Source organism: Ambystoma mexicanum, chromosome 1p, assembly GCF_040938575.1.
Source record: "Ambystoma mexicanum isolate Mex_15411 chromosome 1p, UKY_AmexF1_1, whole genome shotgun sequence".
Classification (NCBI taxonomy): Eukaryota; Metazoa; Chordata; class Amphibia; order Caudata; family Ambystomatidae; genus Ambystoma; species Ambystoma mexicanum.
The window spans coordinates 674643817-674662891 of NC_090921.1; the positions used below are offsets into that span (position 1 = coordinate 674643817).

At 50.7% G+C, this 19075-nt stretch overlaps 1 protein-coding gene across 3 annotated transcripts in view; it reads right to left on the reverse strand.

The window, feature by feature from the left end:
- The window catches only part of SETDB1 (SET domain bifurcated histone lysine methyltransferase 1), a 1213210-nt gene that overhangs the window by 104117 nt on the left and 1090018 nt on the right, over positions 1-19075 (reverse strand). For all 3 annotated transcript variants that reach the window (XM_069649750.1, XM_069649751.1, XM_069649752.1), the window contains exons 20-21: positions 13601-13812; positions 12937-13025 (exon numbers count right to left, since the gene is read on the reverse strand). In XM_069649750.1, coding sequence (XP_069505851.1) covers positions 12937-13025; positions 13601-13812 — 301 coding nt within the window. The remainder of the gene's footprint in view (positions 1-12936; positions 13026-13600; positions 13813-19075) is intronic.

Genomic DNA, 19075 nt, shown 5'->3' on the forward strand with positions numbered 1-19075 from the left:
AGATTTGGTAGCGCTAGTAAAGTGGTAGTATGAACTAAGAGGGGGGAAGGAGAGAGAGCTTGCATGTGAATCCATGCAAGGCCCATGCTGGAGAACAAGAGTTACATGTAAGTAACTGGTTTCTTCTCCAGCATGGGTTCTTGCATGGATGCAAGTGTTCATGAATACAATAATACATCAGTACATATACACAACTACGGGAGATGGCAAGGCTCACGGAAGCAAAACACTTACCCCTCGAACAGACTCACCTCAAACAAACAGGTTGATTAGCATTCCTTGGCCGACCAGGGACACCACCCTGGAATCCCTCTCGACACAGTATAATCCGAAAAGGTGTGGATAGACCTCCACGTAGCAGCCCAGCAGATGTTGAGCAGGAGAAACGCCAGAGAGAAATGCTGTTGTGGCTGCAATGGCTCTGGTGGAGTGGGTTCTCGGCCGGCCTGGAAGATGTCTGTTGGGCAGATGATGGAGATGCATGATACTGCCGGAGATCCACTTTGAGTTGGAAGCCTTAGACAAGACTTTCCCATGTCCCACAGGTCAAGAATTGATTAATAGCCGAGATGTCTTCCGAAAGTCTTTCTTCAGTGCCACATAGAGCTTCAGGGCCTGAGCAGTGTCCATCGAATGGAACTTTAGTGACATGGAAGGACAAATACTGAGGCTTAAAGGGGAGGGCCTGTATCTCCTTGACACGCTTGGCAGAGGTGATTGACACCAGAAAGGCGATCTTGCAGGACAGAAAATTCAAAGAGGCCCGATGTATTGGTACAAACAGAGGCCCCATGAGCTTAGACAGTACCACGCTCAGTTCCCAAGCCGGAGCGGGTGCTTTCACCGCCGGGATCATCATGAAGAGACCCTTGAGGAACTCCTTAATGAGCATGTGTGGCCACAGGGAGAGCTTGCCCAGAGTCTGTGTGTACTGAAATGGCAGGTGCAGCTTGGATAGCCGCATGGGCAAGACGAGCCTTGGCCAGTGAGAGCAGGTATCGGAGAAGCTTCAGGGCTGCCACGCGCAGCGGCCCATTTTTCCACACCTGGCACCACACTGTGAAGCACTTCCATTGGTGCCTGTAGCAAGCAAGCATAGAGGGAGCCTTGGCCAGGATCTTTCTGCATTCCGAAAGCAGCGAATAGTGTCCAAATTCTAAGGCTGCAGGTGCGTGCCAGGCCGCGAGACTCAGCAACGCTGCATTGTGTTGCAGGATTGATCATCCTCCTCTGCAGAGGAGGTTGGGAAGTGGAGGCAGTTGGATGGCCAGAAGCACTGGCAGATGGAGAAGGTCTGAGTACCAGTCTGCCTCGGCCACGTCTGAGCAATGGGGATCATTTTGCAGTGGCAACGTCCGAGTGTGTGGGTCACATGTAGCAATAGTGGAATAGGAGGAAAGGCGTATAGGAAGAGATCCTCCGAGGGGGAACGAGAAGGCATCACCTAGACTCCTCGGCAGAGGATATCTGCTGGCAAACATCTGACACTTGGGAGTTGGCAGCTGTCATAAAGAGGCCGATCTGAGAAAGACCCCACTTGCTAAAGAGGACACTTGCTGAAGCTCCCATTCATGGCAGGACCGCAGCTCCCTGGGGTTCCCTGAGTGAGGTGTGGACGAACTGACGACCGTTGCAGGGCTTGATGGAATGGCCGATTGAGGGGGGGGGATCTCGCCTGTCAATGGGACAGCGACTTGCTACCACCTGGCATCAAAACATTCTTGGAGGGGTCTCATTGGAAGCCTGTAACCAGGGCCCAGAAAGATACAGGAAGACCTCATCCCCACCAGGGACTCTATGGACCGGACCGTTACAACAGACGTTGTCGATGCCGTTGGACCTTTCCCAAGATGGCCTTCACCCTCTCTTCGGGAGTGACCAGACACAAGACTGCTGAGTCGGGTGCTCGGGAACAGTGCGCGTTTTGAGATGTCACTATGCAGGACTTTGGATAGTTGATCGAGAATCCTAGCAAAGTCAGAAGTTGTATGGTCTCCGCTGTGTGCTGGGTTGCCAGCATGCGGTAACGGAGGAGCCAATCGTCCAGGTAAGGGTAGACGTGGATACCTTTGCGGTGCACATGTGCTGCCACCGGAGCCAAGCATTTGATGAACTCCCTAGAAGCCGATTTCAGGCCGAAGGGAAGGGCCTTGAACTGGTTATGTTGCCCTTGGACGACAAAACGCAGGAACTTCTGGGGTTTGCGATGAATGAGCATGTGGAAGTATGTGTCCTCCTTGTTGAGAGTCAACAAAAAATCCACTTCCTCCAGCTGGTCGAGCACATGTTGCAGCGTGACCATCCTCAACATTTGGGAAACTTGAGGCGTCAGAAGTCTAGGATTGGGTACCACCCTCCTGACTTCTTCCTTAGCAGAATGTATCTTGAGTACACTATAGAGCCCCAGAGGTGCTGAGGGGCTGGTTCTATTGCCCCTTTGCATGGCTTGTGCCTCCTCTAGCAGCTGGGCCATGTGAGGTTCTTGTCGCACAACAGGAGGAATGTAAGGGCACTTCACTTGAAATTGTAAAGTGTGCCCCTGCTGAAGAACGTCCAGCACCCCCCCCTTTGTCTGTGGAGATCTTTCACCGCTGATCGATAAAGTTTAATAGTTGGCCTCCCACTGGGGTGTGGAAGTGGGGGCGCAATTCCTTTGCCGGTTCAGGCCTGTTTCGGCATCCGAGCCCTGGATGGGGGGCGGTGACGACGCTGGATGCCACTGCCGTAGGCCTGCGACAGACCCCTATATGCTTCCTGGGTGGTAGAGCGGGAGGGCTGATGATAGGGGGGTGGTGTAATCCTTGGAAGATCTTGAGACTCGCCCCTTCAGGGAATGAAAGGACACTCTTCTCTGCTGCAGGGTCCTTAGAGAGCATGCCATCTTTGTGTCAGTCTTGAGGCCTGGCGAGTGTTGACAGCTTTTCCAAACAGGTTGTCCCCATCGAACGGCATATCGATTTTGGTCTGCACATACGTGTGGAAATTCGTGGCCTTTAGCCAACATTGGCGGAGAACCACACCATTCCCTGTCTGGGGAAAGCTGGAATACGTTCTGTTGAGAGCGACATTGAAGGCATGGTCAGAAGCTACTTCACCTTCCTGGAATAGGGCAAGGCTTTGGCCTTCTTGTCATCAGGTATGAAGTCAAGGATGGGCCCCAGCTTTTACCACAACTCTCTGTCGTACCTTGACAAGATGGCAAGGGCATTGGCGGCATGATGGTAGAGGCTGCTGTGGGGATGATGATGCGCTTCTCTGCAGCATTGAGCTTCTTGCCTTCCTGGCCCAGAGTCACCATGGATGATAGAGGGGTTGGAGGAGCTCTTCCTGGGGTTGGCCGATATCGCTGAGTCCGGCGAAGGTTGAGACATGAGGCCCTTGTGGGCCAAATCTGGAACCTGGTATTTCTTCTCCAACAGGTGATACTTAGCAGGTGTTGTATTTGGAGCCTTCAAGACAACCAAACCCATCTTCCCATTTGTCATGCTCAAAAAGGACCGGTACAATGGTCTTCTTAGCCGATTCCTGCTTGCTCAAAAAGGAAGCCCTCCTTCTCTTCTGGCACCAGGTTGAAGAGTTTGGCAGCTCTTAAGATGGAGTGGAAAGAGCCAATTTTGCCCAGGGGAAGAGTCCCTGGCGGGCTCATCAACATCCTGAGGTTCCCCATCTGCGGGAATCTAGTCATCAAACTCATCTGTGTGAGTACCAAGTAGTGTCGGTGTCCGCATCCATGCCAGTATGTGCGCGAACTGGCTCTTCTGCCACAGGAGGCAGGGCCCCTAGCACTGGCCAAGGGGTAGCATGTGCCTTCTGAGGCAGTGTCGGCTGATGCCAATGAGGCCTTGGAGGACTCCTGGCTGGACCAGGTATAGGAGCATTGGGCAGTCGCTACTGTTTGCCACCAGAGTGTGTGGGATGGGTAGGATGTCCAAGGACATGTCTCTCGGCGCAGGTGCAGCTGGTACCGTAGGAGCAGGAACTGGGCCTGAGCCCCTTGGAGGGCTAAACGGATGGGAAGGTTCATGGGTTGGTGACCCCTCATTAGGCATGGGAAAAATGGGGTTGGGCTCCCCATGGCTGGTGCCTGTCTGGCGGATCCCACAGGAGCCCAAGTAAAAAGGCGGACAGCCTTGGGGGGGGGGTCTGGGCAGGACATCCAGAGTTGAAGGCATGTCTCTCACCAGATAAGAGCCCTTCAGGAAAGAGGCTACGAAGGAGCCTGAGAGGCAGAAATAGGAGCGGTCGTTGAAGGGATTGTGGTAGGGACCGTTGACGGGGGTCTAGGAGGCAGAGACACCCTGGTAGTGGTGACCGCTTTAAGAGGTAAAGGTGACGGTCGTTGACAAACCTTTCGGCGTAGCTGCCACTGAAAGAAGACTTGATTTTGCCGACTTTGTTGACAGGGTAGTCGGCGACTGTTTTAATGGATGAAGTGGTCATCGATGAGGCTCGTGTCGACGATGGTGGAACCGGCGACTGGTCCTTAGAAGATCAGTTCTTCGACGATATGTGCTTGGACAATGAGGCCAATGTTTTCCTCGCTGACAGATGTAACCCACCAGCCAGCAGGCTAACCGTCACGGTGACCGACCCATCTCAGAACTTGGTCCCGCAGCGACTGTTGATGATGAAGACTGGAGTATGGAATTTCGCCTTTTTTTGGATCTTCGCAGAGGAAGCATCCTCATCGGACATCAAACTCTTCTAACCAGTGGAAGTACGCTCATTGAACCCGCCGGCCCTGGAAGAGGCATGAGTGTGCCCGGAGATCATGTCGGAGGTCTTCCCTGCCTCGATCCATGGCACCAACCTATGGTGGCGGGTCTTCCAGAGTCTACACCGAAAAGGATTGACGGATGGAGCATCCATTTGTGTTGTGGTAGGGATGAAGACAGTAAATGCACTTGAGGTGCTGTTCCTAGACGAAAATATTCTTCAGGCTGTAGCTTTCACAGGACCTGAAGAGGCTTTTCTTCGTGGCATCCGCTGTGTCAAGGTGTAGGCCCAAGCCAGGACCTGTGGCACCACGAGCTGAAGATCCGACGATGGATTGAAGATCTCCGCCAACAACATGTCCTCGGGGCCAGCAGTTGTTGCATGACGGTTCACGATTAAGAGATGGAGAATTTCTTAAAAAAATAGCAAAAAACTAACGATTTTCGAGGAGCGAAGCAGGAGGACTTCCAACACTAGAAATGTGCGGGAAGATAGCCACCAGGGGTGGAGATTAGGAAGACGAGTGTCAAAGGTTGGCGGCAGTATAACCCAAAGGACACTGATTGGCTATAGAGGAGACTAGCAGTTTTAGTTTAAAGCTAAACAGCTTTCTTTTTTACAGAGCATTCCCAGCCCGACGACTGGGAATATTCACGAGCATGTGAATCCATGCAAGACCCCATGCTGGAGAACCAATCTTCCGCCTTGGAGGGGTGAAGGGGTTGGTACAATACAGGCAGGTCTATGCTCTGAGATAAATGAAACTGAGACGACCGTGGGCAAATATCTTAGTCATACCCCAAGGTATACTTTTTCCCTGAAAAAGCAATGGAATGATTGCTTGTACAACAGGGCTTTTAACACACTAAGCTACCTGGCTGATGTAAATCGTCATTAAAAAGGCAGTTCAACATCAGTAAACAGATGGCGCATGAATGCAAAGGCTGAAACGGGCAGCCATAAGAAAGGTTAGGCACTAATTAAGGTCCCAGTCTGGAACCACAAAGGGACCAGCCGGAAACTTTCACGAATTGGGCCAATACCGGGATTGTAAAGAAACACCATTGATCCGGAGACCTTTTGAAACCAGACAAAGCCACCAAATATCCTTTGACTGTTGCAACCAGAAGGCCTACAAAGGCCAGTGTTAGAAGGAACTCCATCACTGCAGGCGTGGGGCAAGAGAGATAGGGCAAATACTGTGTTTCCTACACCAAGTCTCAAATCTTCTCCACCTGTACGCATACATCATTCTTGTTGAAGGGCTGCCTGCAGCCAGTAGCACCTCAAGTACCTCCTTTGAGAGGTCCCAGTCATCATACATCATCCCATCAAGAACCACACATGTAGGTCCGTCCGACGAGGCAGCCTGAGAAGTGGGCAGATAGTCAAGTCCAGAAGCTCTGAGTACCACGCTCTCCTCGCCCAGGGCGATCAAGATGAGGGTTGCTCAGAACCTCCCCAAACTACTGAGAACCTATGGAATGATGGGAATCGGAGAAAAACATAGTGGAGGTCGAAGTCCCACTCCACTAGGAACACATCCCCCAATGTGCCTCTCGCCGAGAATTCAATTGAGCAAAACTGTTTGCACTTCCTGTTGGACACTGTAGCAAACCGATCCACCGCTGGGCTACCTCACTGAGCGAAAATCTCCTCTAGGAACTCTTGGCATACTTCCCACTCGTGTGAGACTGTACTCTTCCTGCTCAGAGCACCTACCCATCAGTTCGCCGTCCCAAGCAGATTTACTGCTGCGACAGATCTGATTCTCTGAAAGCCAGAACTACAGATGCATCGCCTCTCTGCAAGGGAAAAGGGAGCGCACACCTCCCTGCTTGTTCAGGTAGTGCATTGGCCACCGTATTGTCCTTAATGATCAGGACAGGTTTCCCTTTGAGAGGGTGCGCAAAACATTTCAGGGCCAACTTGATTGCTTGTAGCTCTAGCCTTTTAATGTGCAACTTGGTTTCCATTGTGGACCAAAGGCCGCTCACTTGCAATTCCTTGCAGTGAGCGCCCCAACCCTTCAGAGAGGCAACCATTACCACCCTTACCTGGGGCGAAGGAAGCCAAAAAGATCCCCCGCCATCATATTCTCGCTGCCACCGACTTCGGCACCTTGAGAACATTGTTAAAGGCTGAGGCCTAAAAGGTGGAGGAAGGAACCGCTGGCAAGGTGGTGTGGCTCTGGAACAGCTAAATTATCTGTCCGACACTGGCGACTCTCTTCGGGTGAAGGGGGCAGCCTTAACTTCCTGGGTGGCCAGGACTGCTCCGTTGAACTGGAGCTTTTGTGTTGGTATTGTGTGGGAAATCTGAAAGTTCAGGGAGAAGCCCAGCCTGTGCAGCAGCGAGCAAGTGATTTTGAGATGAGATGAAAGCTGCTTCGCCGAGTCACCTCGAATCAGCCAATCGTCCAGGTATAATGCCGGATGTTCTGAGGTGAGCCGCGACTATTGCCATTAGCTTTGTAAAGACCCTGTGTGTGGAGGTAAACTCAAAGGGAAGCACCTTGAACTGGCAGTGCTCGTCTCCTATGAGGAATCTCAAGTAATTCCTGTGCTGATGATGGATAGGCACGTTGAAATATGCATTTGGAGATCAAACGACAACAGTCAGTCCTGCAACTGAAGAGCGTGGAAAATCTCTCTCAACATCACCATTTTGAATTTGTCTTAGGAAAATGTTCAAGGCCCTGAGATCCAAAATGGAAAAAAGTCCTCACCCTTTCTTGGGTACCAGGAAATACCAGGAATACCAACCCGATCCTCTCTGTTTTGGGTGGGGGATACCTTTTCCACGGCACCCTTCAAAAGCAGGACTCTCAGTTCTTCCTGAAGCTCCTGTTCCAGTTGCTGAGGCAGAGAGGGCGGTCTGTCTGGAGGTCTCCTTAAAAAGGGCAGACAGTACCCCGATTGGTCGAGCTACAAAGCCCAGGCATCAGAGGTAAACTCCTGCCACTGGGGCCAGTGCTACCCAATCCTTCTTTCAACCAGGGAAACATTAGGGGGGAGGGAGAACTAAAAGAGCGGCTTTAAGGGCGGAGCCACCCCAGCCGCTGCTTCCCCAGTCTGCTGGCCCCTAGAGGCACCCCCGCCGGAGCACAAGAAATGCCTCTGCCCCTGCCTGGGTTGCAGTAGCTGCACCTTCCTTCCAAAGGGGATGTAAACCCGACCTCAGGACGTGAATTTGAAGGAAGGTCTAGCCAGCTCTTGCACAAATAAGCTCAGTGACTTGGCAGCTAGCTTTGAGTCCTTACATTTCTCCAGGGATTCACTGGCCCTGAGGCCGAACAGGTTCTTGCAATCAAAGGCAATATCCAGTAGCTTCACCTGAATATTAGGCAAAAAACCTGAATTGTGCAGGTATGCCCGTCTCCTCAGAACTGTAGCTGACCCCATTGCTCTTCCAACACAGTCAGCAACGTCCAGGAAAGTTTGCAAGGACTGGTGGGCCACCTCTTTCCCATCATTCACCATCCGAAAGAATTCTTTCTGCATTTCTCCTTCAGGAATATGCTCCAATGCTTCCTTGACTGTCTTCCAAAGACCAAAAGTGTATTTCGCAAATACGCAGGAAGCATTTACAGCCTTTAAGCAAATACTGCCTGATGCAAAAACTTTCTTCCCAACGGCGTCAGTATTTTTACTCTCCCCTTCAGTAGGGAGATTGGATGTGGATGTGGGCGGTTTAGTATTGAACATGCAGCTTTAACAACCAGGCCTGCCCTTGCCGGCTTATATTTTTTCGGGAATTCAGAGTGCACAGGAGGGGTGAACACAGCTTCTGCCTCAAGGTCTGCAACAGGTTCAAAAATGGGTAGCTCGAAGGACATGGCCCTTTCTGTCAGGGGCCGTTGGTCAAGAATGAATATCAAGTCAGGAGAAGTGTCCAAGCCTCTTGCATCCCGCAGTCCCTCTGCTAAAGCAAGTAAATCAGGCTGGTCAGAGAAAATGTCTGCGCCACCAGAGACTCCATATGCTGGCTTGAGGCCGAAAGGTACTTGGTCACCGTCCTCATCAAAGACAGTTGACATTGAGCCAAAAAATGCTGATCATTACTTTGGGGTATACGAACGATCAGGCACCGGCGCAGATGGACCCACGCCTAACAGCGCCGATAACGGCTTCAACGACGTGACTGTTTTGGCAATGGATGGTGCAGAGCCTGAGGGCACCGATACGGTCTTCTTGGGGCATGAATCCCCATGCACCACTGAAGCCGCTGAGGCCTGCTGCGTCGAGACATGAGCTGTCCCTGCAGCTTCCTTAAACGTATGCAGCATCTGCTGTTTGAAGACCTCCCGTTCTGCCCTAGATGTTGGGCCCAATGACTACTTGTGATGACTGGGCCTCTTTTTGTGGGATGAGGAGGAAGAGTGGTTTCAGGAATGCAATCGTTCTTTTGTGCCCGTCATCCTTTTCAGGAGTGGGCCCTTCCATATCGAGCTCTGATGACAGAGTATCCGAGCTAGCTGAGACTTAGACAGGGGCGCACCGAGCGCGAGTTTCTTTCCGGCAGTGATTTCGGATTCATTTCACACAATCCTCTGTGAGGTGACCGACACTGAGGCACCACACGCCGACACCACATGGGGCGCTAATGGAATCTTCAAATTACAGAGCTGCAGTTAGAAACCGGACACCTTAGGAGGTGATATTCTGGAGAAATCACATTGAATTGGGCGAGAAGGTTAGTGAAGACAAATGAGTTCTTTTGTTTCAGTGAGCAGCGTGCTGAGTATGCGGAAAAAAAGAACTGAGGTACGGGGCGCAGTGACGAGGTACATGTACGATTACCAATGTCACGTCTGGACTAGTCGACAGCGCATAGAGTCAAGATGGACCGACAGCCGAGTCAAAAGTGCATTACGCCCCATGTCTAAATGTTTTCCGAGCTGCTGACGCTGAAAGCATTTGTATTTGAGGAATCTGCAGGAGAAAAGCAATCCATTGAAAGAAATATACTTGTAACTTTCGTTACAGCTCAAGATTTTATTTTGGAACAGTTTATCCTGTCTCTGTATACTGCAAATATGACTTTGTCCTGTCGCACTGGCTCATCACTAGTGGTTCTGCTCCCTGATATTCAGGGCTGAGAGGTAGAGGAACGTCGGCATCACCAGGGGCCATTTATTTTATTTTCTAATGGAGATTTCGGCTCAGAGCCATGCATCCTCTAAAAAGGTTTTGGCTGGTTTAGACTGGTCACTGGCCTAAGGAATGGCCATTCAAAGTCATGTGTGTTTGGTGGTTTCTGGGGCCAACCCGATTGGCTGGCTGCCAACATATTCTATCAAGCCCCTTTCTGCGATTTGTGGGCTGGCTTAGGTCAGCCATTGTGTATGGTTTAGACCCTGTTCCTACACTCAATTCTGTTAGAATTCTGTCAGATTTTCGGAAGTGAGCAGGTTTACTTTCCTTCTGGAGGATTTTCATTGTTTAGAAGTCACTGCTGCATTTATAGGACCAGATCTGGTTATCCTGGCTGTGCCTTAGGCCCAGAGCTAAACTCTGGTTTGGAGTTTCAGTTGCTGGATGCCCTAAATGGACCTTCCTCATTGGCGAGGCAAGGTTTGACATATGTAACAGTTTATTTTAGCTTTTTTACCATTGCTTCCTATTTTTACTGCCCGAGTCTCCTGCATGTTGGAAGCTGCCGTTGCCTGGAAGGGTATTGGGACCCAATAACCCGGCTCATCTGGTTGTCCTGCCCACCCTGGATTGCCCTCACTGTAGTCTTTGTCGGACTGCTTTCTGTTGGTGGGCTTCTTCCCTTTGTACTTGGAGCAGCTGGAACCTGCTTGGATGTGTTCTTTCGTTCTAATGAAGCCACCACAGTTGTTCCTTTTACTTCTGAATGGCGGAATCCACTTCAAGGAAAGGCAATTGGCTCCTCTTGGCTGCCGAGGTGTTCAAATCCCTTGGTGTTCAAATCCTTCATATCGGTCTGCAGAAGAGCATATAATCACTCAGTTGTTACAACCTCCTGGAACAGACTATGGTACCAATGACCGCAAGTACCTCTGTCTGGGCCCAGGGTTGGTGAGTTCTTCTCAATACTCACCCGTTTTGAAGTGTGGGGTGATTCATTTGATTAACTGTGTGGACTAACTGAACAGACCTACCGGCCGTCTTTCCCCACCTAAAGCTAAGCCTGACTGCTCTGCTATTGTACTACCTTTCGAGGGGTATAGCTTCTCATTTGGATGGATTTGTTGTTCTGTCTTTAGATTAGAGTGATGAACATCTTAATACTTGCTTATGCCTTCTCACCTACCCTCCTTACAAACGTGACACCATGACTGACCCAACAATTGCCCCGGCCATGAGTACTAGAGGTCTGTGGCCCCTCTTTAACCACTGCGCAGTGTGACGAATCACAGGATTCAGTCACTTCTCCCCAGAAGGGAGTCTTTCTTAGTGAGACTAGGAAAGCCAGCCCGCTACACAGCATTCCCCCTAGGGGTGGCGGCAAGCGGGACGTTACAGGGAGAGGAGACTCCTCTTGGGGATAAGGACTCCTATTCTGCATAGGAACTCCCCAAGGCCCCCACTCTTGGACCAAGAGTAACACCAGGGCTTCAGAAAGACCCAGCAGACCAAGTATTTGTTATTGTGCCATAAGAGCCAAGATGCAACCTGAAGAAATATCTGGTAAAACTACTGTGAACAAGAGTGAGTGAGTAATACAGATCACTCAGCGGTTAGAAGCCAACAGCACTGCGACGAGGAGGAATGAGCGAGTAACGAAGAGTGCTTAACTAGAAGTGAAAAAGGACTATAATCCTACGCTGGGGAGGACCCAGCAATGTATCATAAAAAGGGGAGAACGACCACAGTCAGAGAGAAGTTAAACCAGGAAGGTTCAAATCAGCATTGTCGTGGAAGCTGACTAAGCCAGGAGATCCTCTGCGGGGAGGAAGCAACCAGCTGGTGTGCGCAAGCACCACCAAGAGGGCTGAAGGCAGAGGAGAGCAGGTGAAGAAAACCTCAAGAGAGTCATGAGTGGTGGTGTGACCCATAAGAGGTGGACTGTGCAACCTGGCAACAACGCAGATACCGCTGTAACACTGGCCCTGCGGACAAGAAGCCGAGAGAGTTGGAGTTTAATGCAAAAGCCGTCCTGACAAAATTAGTAGTTCCTATGCTGCATGCAGGCTCAGTGATGCCAACCCTTGGGGAAGAATGTAATGGGGACGGCAGGAGACACAGGAGGGAACACTGGTATAGTGAGTACCAGTATCTAACTCGTCAAAGTGATCAGAGAAAGAACCGAGAGAGTGAAGCCCATCACAGGACTCATCCTACTTGCCCCAGTGACACAAAAAAGAAGAGTGTGAAACCCATCACGGGACTCATCCCAGTGATACGAGAAAGACACGAGAGGGTGAAACTTATCCTGGGACTCATCCTTCTCGTCACAGTAATATGAGAGAAGACCAAGAGAGTAGGAATCATTACAGGACTATCTTGCTTGTCTCCGTAATACATGAAGAGGCCAAGGGAACAGGAATAACTATTGGGACTACTATATTTGCCACAAAGAGAAAGTTAGTAAAGGAGAAAAGGAGAATCCCGATGGATATCTTACTCTTGAGGAGCTAAAGAACCTTAGGAATACAGAACAAGGACGCCAAGAGAGATTCTATTTTCCCAAACATATCAAAGAGACTTTCAGAGACACTTAAACTATCTAAGAATTATATATTTTAGGCTGGGAAAGCCTAGCCAGGGCAAGGGAGTCATTCTCCCGGCTTTAGTTTTTTTGTCTTAGTGGTATTGCAATGCAGTTCCGTTTTGGACAGAAGACAGACTGTTTGCTTTGGACTTCACAACAGACGATGAGCACCCTAGTTAGTTTTGGTAGGAAGGGAAATCCACAGATTAGGGATAGTGAGGCCTTTTTACTCATTTCAATAAAACATCTGCAAGAATGTCAAAAACAGGTCTGTCTCCTTCTGACCCAACACAGCAGACATACTCTTCCATTTACCCCATGCTAGGTACCATCCTTGAACACTGAAACGGATAACTTTACTTCTCTTTACAGCAGTCTTCCCCCAATGTCACCAATTAAGCACATTATCTGTGATGTAGCCCACTGTATCTCTCATAAAAATGTGACATCTCCTCCAAATCTCTGACCGTATTGCACTCTCATCACTCCATTAAAAATGGGCAGATGCTTCTCACTGCACCCCTGCATCTCACTTACTTGCTAGCAAAGAAGGCCACCCAAGGAAAGCGGAGGTCATGGGTATCTACGAAGACGTTCTGCACAAAGAGATTCGGGCTGCAGCTATGCTGTTATTGGAGACAGAAAAAAGGCAATATCAGCATGGACAGAAACCATCGCCAACAAACAAACAAGAAGTTTTAACTATAAAGTACACTAAACACAATAGGTTGTCTTAACAGAATTATTGCCATACAATCAGGCAATTCGGGACAAGGAAAAAGGAGTAACCTAATTACTGTGTTTAAGAGTCATGGACAGACCAAGTGTGCACTCATTGATCCTCCACTGGCACCCCAACACCGACCTCATAAGCTCTTCTACGGACCTAAGGTGATCCTCCATCCAATCACTCACCCAGTCCCTCCTGTCTTCTGCTTATTTTACAGAAACCTACAATGCTCCACGAGTGTGGCCAGAGGAGCACAGTACTGTGGGATTTTCTCAAATGTAGTGCAATAGAATGAGCATTCCTTGTTTGGGAGGAACAAGCTACCCAAACAAGGAAGCTGGTGCACTAGCGTAGCATGAATTGTCAACACATGGAGCTGAAAAGTTAGGGTCCCATAGAAACTATCCACGTGTTGAGCTGGTGTGAAACTACCCTTGGGATGAGGGGGTTGCCAACACAAAACATACTTACATTCAAGTAGCGGCCGAGATTGCCTTCCAGTTTGGCATCAATAATGTAGCAGGACTCCTCACCATCATAAAACTGACGTGTGTTTCTCGGAAGCAGCTTGCTGCTGTCACCTTTGTCTGCCGAGGCCATGTTGGATTTAATGGCGATGCCGTGCGTGGACTTCAGGGCAAAGCCGCGAGTGGATTTCACAGCAACTTGCCTTTTATTGGGATCTGCTGAGACAGAGTTCATCATAAGATTCACAGCTTTCGTTCAAACATTGCATTTAGTCTCAATTGTACGGTTAAAAACCCCTAAACACTGTAAAACTGCCTGGTCACAAAAATACAATAGAGTGAAGAATGGTAGAATGACAAATTTGCCCATATTGTTCCACCACTGGTGGAAAAAATTATAAGTCACTCACCGTGGTGACTAACGTACTCTTAGTAGTCCCCTTTCCTCCATACTGCATAGGCGACCCTTCATAGGGACGGGAGACAACCTTTTTCACCAGAAAAAATCATCTTCCCCTTTAAATTTAGAGGCGTGCAGGGGTGCGGCCCTGGGCGCATGCACTACCCCCGGACTCTGCTCCCCAGCGCCACACCTCATTCCCAATTGACGCGTCAACATTATTTAACATTGCCTAATGACACCAGTATTATTAGGGGGAGGATGGTGGGACGTATGGAAGAAAGGGCATCCTATTCCTCTTCCTGTCTCCCTCTTCTTCACCCCCTCTTTTCTCATTTATATTCATAGGCAAATTGTTGTACTTACTGTTTTACTGGTTTTATTCATGTTTTGTATTTTGCTTCTACTGTTTCATCTTCAATGTATTCTTGTTGTTATAATATAAAGCGCTTTGGCGTGAAGCGATATATAAACATAATAAAATACAAATAATTACTCCTACGTCCCGTCCCCTTTCCTCCATACTGCATGGGCAATTAAAAATGATTGTAGCCCCAGGGTGGAGGAGAGGAGACCCTCCTTAAGCAAACAGGTTCCTTAGAACCATCTGTCCGAAGGCCGGGTCTGACTTGGAGCCGGCGTCCAAATAGTAATGCTTGCAGAAGCCTTAGGGGGTGGCCCAGGTGGCTGCCCTGCTTAGGACCTGCCAGGGAACCTGCTGCTGGAATGCGATGGCCGTGCCCTTGGCTCGGACAGCCTGAGCGTGCATGTTAGCTGGCAGTGGCTTGTGCTGCCCGTCGTAGGCCTCCTTGATGGCGCAACGATCCCTTTGCAATAGAAGCCTTGGATGCCTGATACCCGGGACTGGAACGCCCCCCCTCCCCCCGGAAGGGGACAAAAAGTGCATCCCACTTGCGGAAGCCTGTCCAGATAAAATTTCAGAGCGCGCCTGACATCCAGACAGTGCAAGACTCTCTGAGCCTTGTCCTTGTAGGCAATACTATTTCCTTGTTAAGATGGAAAGCGGATGGTACATTAGGTAGGAACGCCGGGTTAGTCCGGATGACCGCCTTATCCCTGTGAAAAGTGGTATAGGGTTCTGAGGCCACGAGAGCCTGGATCTCGCTGACTCTAAGCAGAGGCGAGGCCCACTAACAAAGCTGTCTTAATGGTGACCAGCCTGATGTCTGCGGACGCCATTGGCTCAAAAGGTTTATGCGCCAAGGTGCCCAACACCACATTGAGGTCCCACACAGGGTGTGGTCTCTTGATGGGCGGGTAGAGCCTGGACAAGCCTGCCAGATGTTTGACTATCGGATTGGAAGACGAGAAGACCTCCCCTGAATTTCTGTAGGCCCCTATGGCTGCCAGATGGGTGCGACATGTGTCCACCTGAGTGCGCCAGGGGTGCCGAGAAGGAGAGTACGTCATCTAGTGTGCATGTAAGGGTGGGTCGAGTCTGCCCAATGACAGAACCTAGTCCATTTCCTCTTGTATTGGCTCCTTGTAGCCCTGCTCCTGGCGCCCTGAATAATCTCTAAGTTAGCCTGAGAGAGGCTCATGTGCCAGAGGGTGACCTGCTCAGGAACCTGCTGCGAGGGCTAACTTCTGCGGTGCGGGATGGATGACCCTGCCCCCCTGCTGCGACAAGAGTTGGTCTGGACCCAGTGGAAGGTGAATGGGTGGTCTGTCTGTGAGGCTGAGTATCTCGGAGAACCACAGTCTCGCCAGCCACCATGGAGCTATCAGAATGATGCTGAGGTGACGAGCTTCCTTTATCTTGCGGATTACCCTTTGGACCAGGGGTGTGGGAGGAAAGGCATAGGCTGTCATGTCTGCCCACATAATCTGAGTCGCCCAAGGGGCCCTGCCACTGCCAAGATGCACACTGATGGCATTTCCTGTTCTTCCAGGAGGCAAACAGATACCCCTGAGGGTGGCCCCATTTGTTGAAGACCACCTGCAGTACCTAGACGTTCAATTGCCATTCGTAATTGTCTGCTCCCAAGTTGGCATCGGCTGGGAGGTGGATGGCCGTAAGGTAGATGTTGTTCTCCAGGGCCCATTCCCACATGCTGACCGCTAGGCTGCACAGCAGAGGGGACCTGGTACTAGCCTGCTTGTTGACATAGTACATGCTGGTGGAGTTGTCGGTCTTGATAAGGACAGCCTTGCCTCCAATGAGAGGAAGGAAAGCCCTGAGAGCTAACCAGATGGCCCCGAGCTCCAGCAAGTTGATATGTGATTCCCGCTCCTATCGTGTGCAAACTCTGTGGACGGTGTGGCTGTCCAGAATGGCCCCCAGTCTTCTAGGGAGGAGTCCGTAGTGATGGTGATCTGCGGGGTCGGCTGCCAGAAGGGATTGCCCGTCCGCAGGTTGCAGCCCCTAGACCACCATGAAAGGTCCGGGTGGAGAGAAGGAGCTATGCTGATAAGCTCTGCTTTGGAGCCCCTCTCCTGATTCCATGAGTCTGAGAAATGCAGCTGTAACCTCCCCATCCCGAGTCTCGTGTGTGGCACGGCCAGAAGGACCGCTGCCATGATACCCAGTAAGTGTCAGTACGACCAGGCCAAGGTCACTGCTCTAGTGAGGAAGTGCATAGTGGCTCTCTTAAGAGCCGTAATCTTGTCCTCCAAGGGAAAGATCCTCTCGGAGCTTGTATCCCAGATGAGGCCCAGGAAGGTGAGGCTCTAAAAGGGCTGCAACGGATACTTATTGAGGTTGATAGTAAACCCTAGGTCGTGGAGTGTCTTCATAAGTGCGGAGGAAGTGTGTTTAACCCCCTCCTGAGGTCTCACCCTGATGAGTCAGTCGTCCAGGTACGAGTAGGCATGGTGGCCCTGGGCCCCGAGGAGGGCTTCCGCCGCATTCATCAGTTTGGTAAATACCCTGGAGGCTGAGTTGAGACCAAAGGGTAGCACCTTGTACTGGAAATGACAGCCCATGATCTGAAGCGCAGGCAGGAGCGATGTTGCTGCCAAATCAGGACGTGTCTCTAGGTGTCCTTCAGATCCAGGGAGCACATCCAATCTCCCATGTCTAGTGTCTCTGCAATGAGTGCTGGCATAACCATCTTGATTTTCTGAAGAGGGAGGGCAAGGTTGAGGGTGGATAGGTCCAACACAACTCTCAGGCCAGCCTGGTTCTTCTTTTGTATGGCGAAAATCCTGGAATAGAAGCCCAATCCTCTCTGGAAGGCTGGGACTTCTTCCACTGCCTGGCTCTCGACGAGCGACCGGATCTCCACCAACAGAGTTGGCGTCCCAATCTGTGGGAGTCGAGGGGAGGGAGGAGGAGGAGAAGGGACCGGTAGGCGGTACCCTAAGGATACTACAGAAAGGATCCAGGGGTCGGCAAAGTTCTGGCGCCAAAATTGCACGTGAAAGTCAAGCCTGCCCCCCACTGGAGACAGGTTGACCCGAAGGGACGCGTCATGCTTTCTTTCCTTCTGCGGCTGCTGCTGAGGTGGGGGACTGGAAGAAGCCTTTGTGCCCACCCCCCTGCTTTTGTTGTTTGCGCCAGTACTGTCTGGGCGAGCGTTCAGGTTGTCTCGACCTCTGTTCCTGGAAGCCGCGGAACCTGCAGAACGACTGCTCCGTCCGTTGATGCAACTGGGTGAATGTATGCCTTGGGCGTGGCCTTCGTCAGGATAAAGACTTCACAGTTTGCAAGCTGTTCATTTTATCTAATTCCTCGTCGGTGGTAGAGTCACTACCCTCGAACGGAAGGTCCAATAGGCGTTCATGTACATCGGGGTTAAATTTAGTAGCCCGAAGCCAGGCCGTCGTCCACATGTCCGTGGCGATGCAGATGACCCGGCCAGAGGTATCGATGTGGGCCACGGTGGACTCCATGATAGCGCTTGGCTTCTCCTAGACTCGCTTTGAAGCGGGCCTGCTCTGCACCAGAAGTTCTGGAAGGAAGTCTGCTATTTCCCACCAAAGCGTCTCGTTAGCGGCTGCCAGCATGGCATCCGCATTGGATTGACACAGGTGCAACGAGGCATTGGAGTAGTTTCTTCCTGTACGCCTCCAAGATCTTGTCCTCCTTGTCTAGCAGCGCAGAGGACAACTGAGGCTTAAGAGTAAAGTGACGCCAGAGCGATCACCGAAGAGTGCAGATGAGGGTGCACCGACAGCAAGACTGGATCCCCCTCCATCAGTCTATACTTGGCATCGAGGCGCCAATTAACAGGTTGGGACAAGTGTGGCTTGAACCACCCCTTCTTGGCCAGGGCAACAACGTCCTTCTGCATTGGGATACCTGTTTTGGTAGGGGGGGGGTCATAGGGTGAGGACTTCTGTTAAGACACCCTCCTCGGGCTGCTCGACCTCAGGTTGAGGAAGGCCCAGATATCCAGCCACACCTGCAAGCCGGTCGTGGAAGGCATTTGCTAACGACGGTGTATCCAGCTGGTCTGGAGCGGGTGGAGGAGTGCTGGGCGCCATGGGCTGCGGTGTGGAGACCGAACCCAGAGGCTGCTGCGGAGACTGGTGTGCAATCGCCTGTACTGTGGGAGGCAGGGGAGTTGGAATCTAAGAAACCGGCAGGGGCAGCGTGGGCTGTGCTGGAGCCTGTGGCACCGGAGCCATGGGAGGAATGTCTATGGGCGCTGGTGGAGTGACCGGAACATTTGAGTATGAGTAGGCTCCAGCTCTGACTTCTTGAGATTTATGATGAATCCTAAATCGTGTAGTGTCCAGTAACATAATCTTGGGTGGCGATTACAATACAGTTGTGGATTCAACTTTGGACAGGAGCAATACTAGACATTGTCGTAGGATGAACATGCAGTCTCGGGCTTTTCATGATCTGCTTGAGGAACATAATCTGAAAGACTGTTGGCGAATAGAAAATCCCTTAAAGAGGGAATATACTTTATATTCCGGTGCACATGCTACATATTGCAGAATTGACATGGTGTTGATGGCAGGAGATTTGTTGCAGGAATACAAAACAAGTAGTATAGGTAATATTGTGCTGACTGACCATGCTCATGTTTCGGTGGATTTGGATTGGAGTTATACTATGTGTAGACAAAAAACTTGGAGACTAAATACCATATTGCTGGACAATCT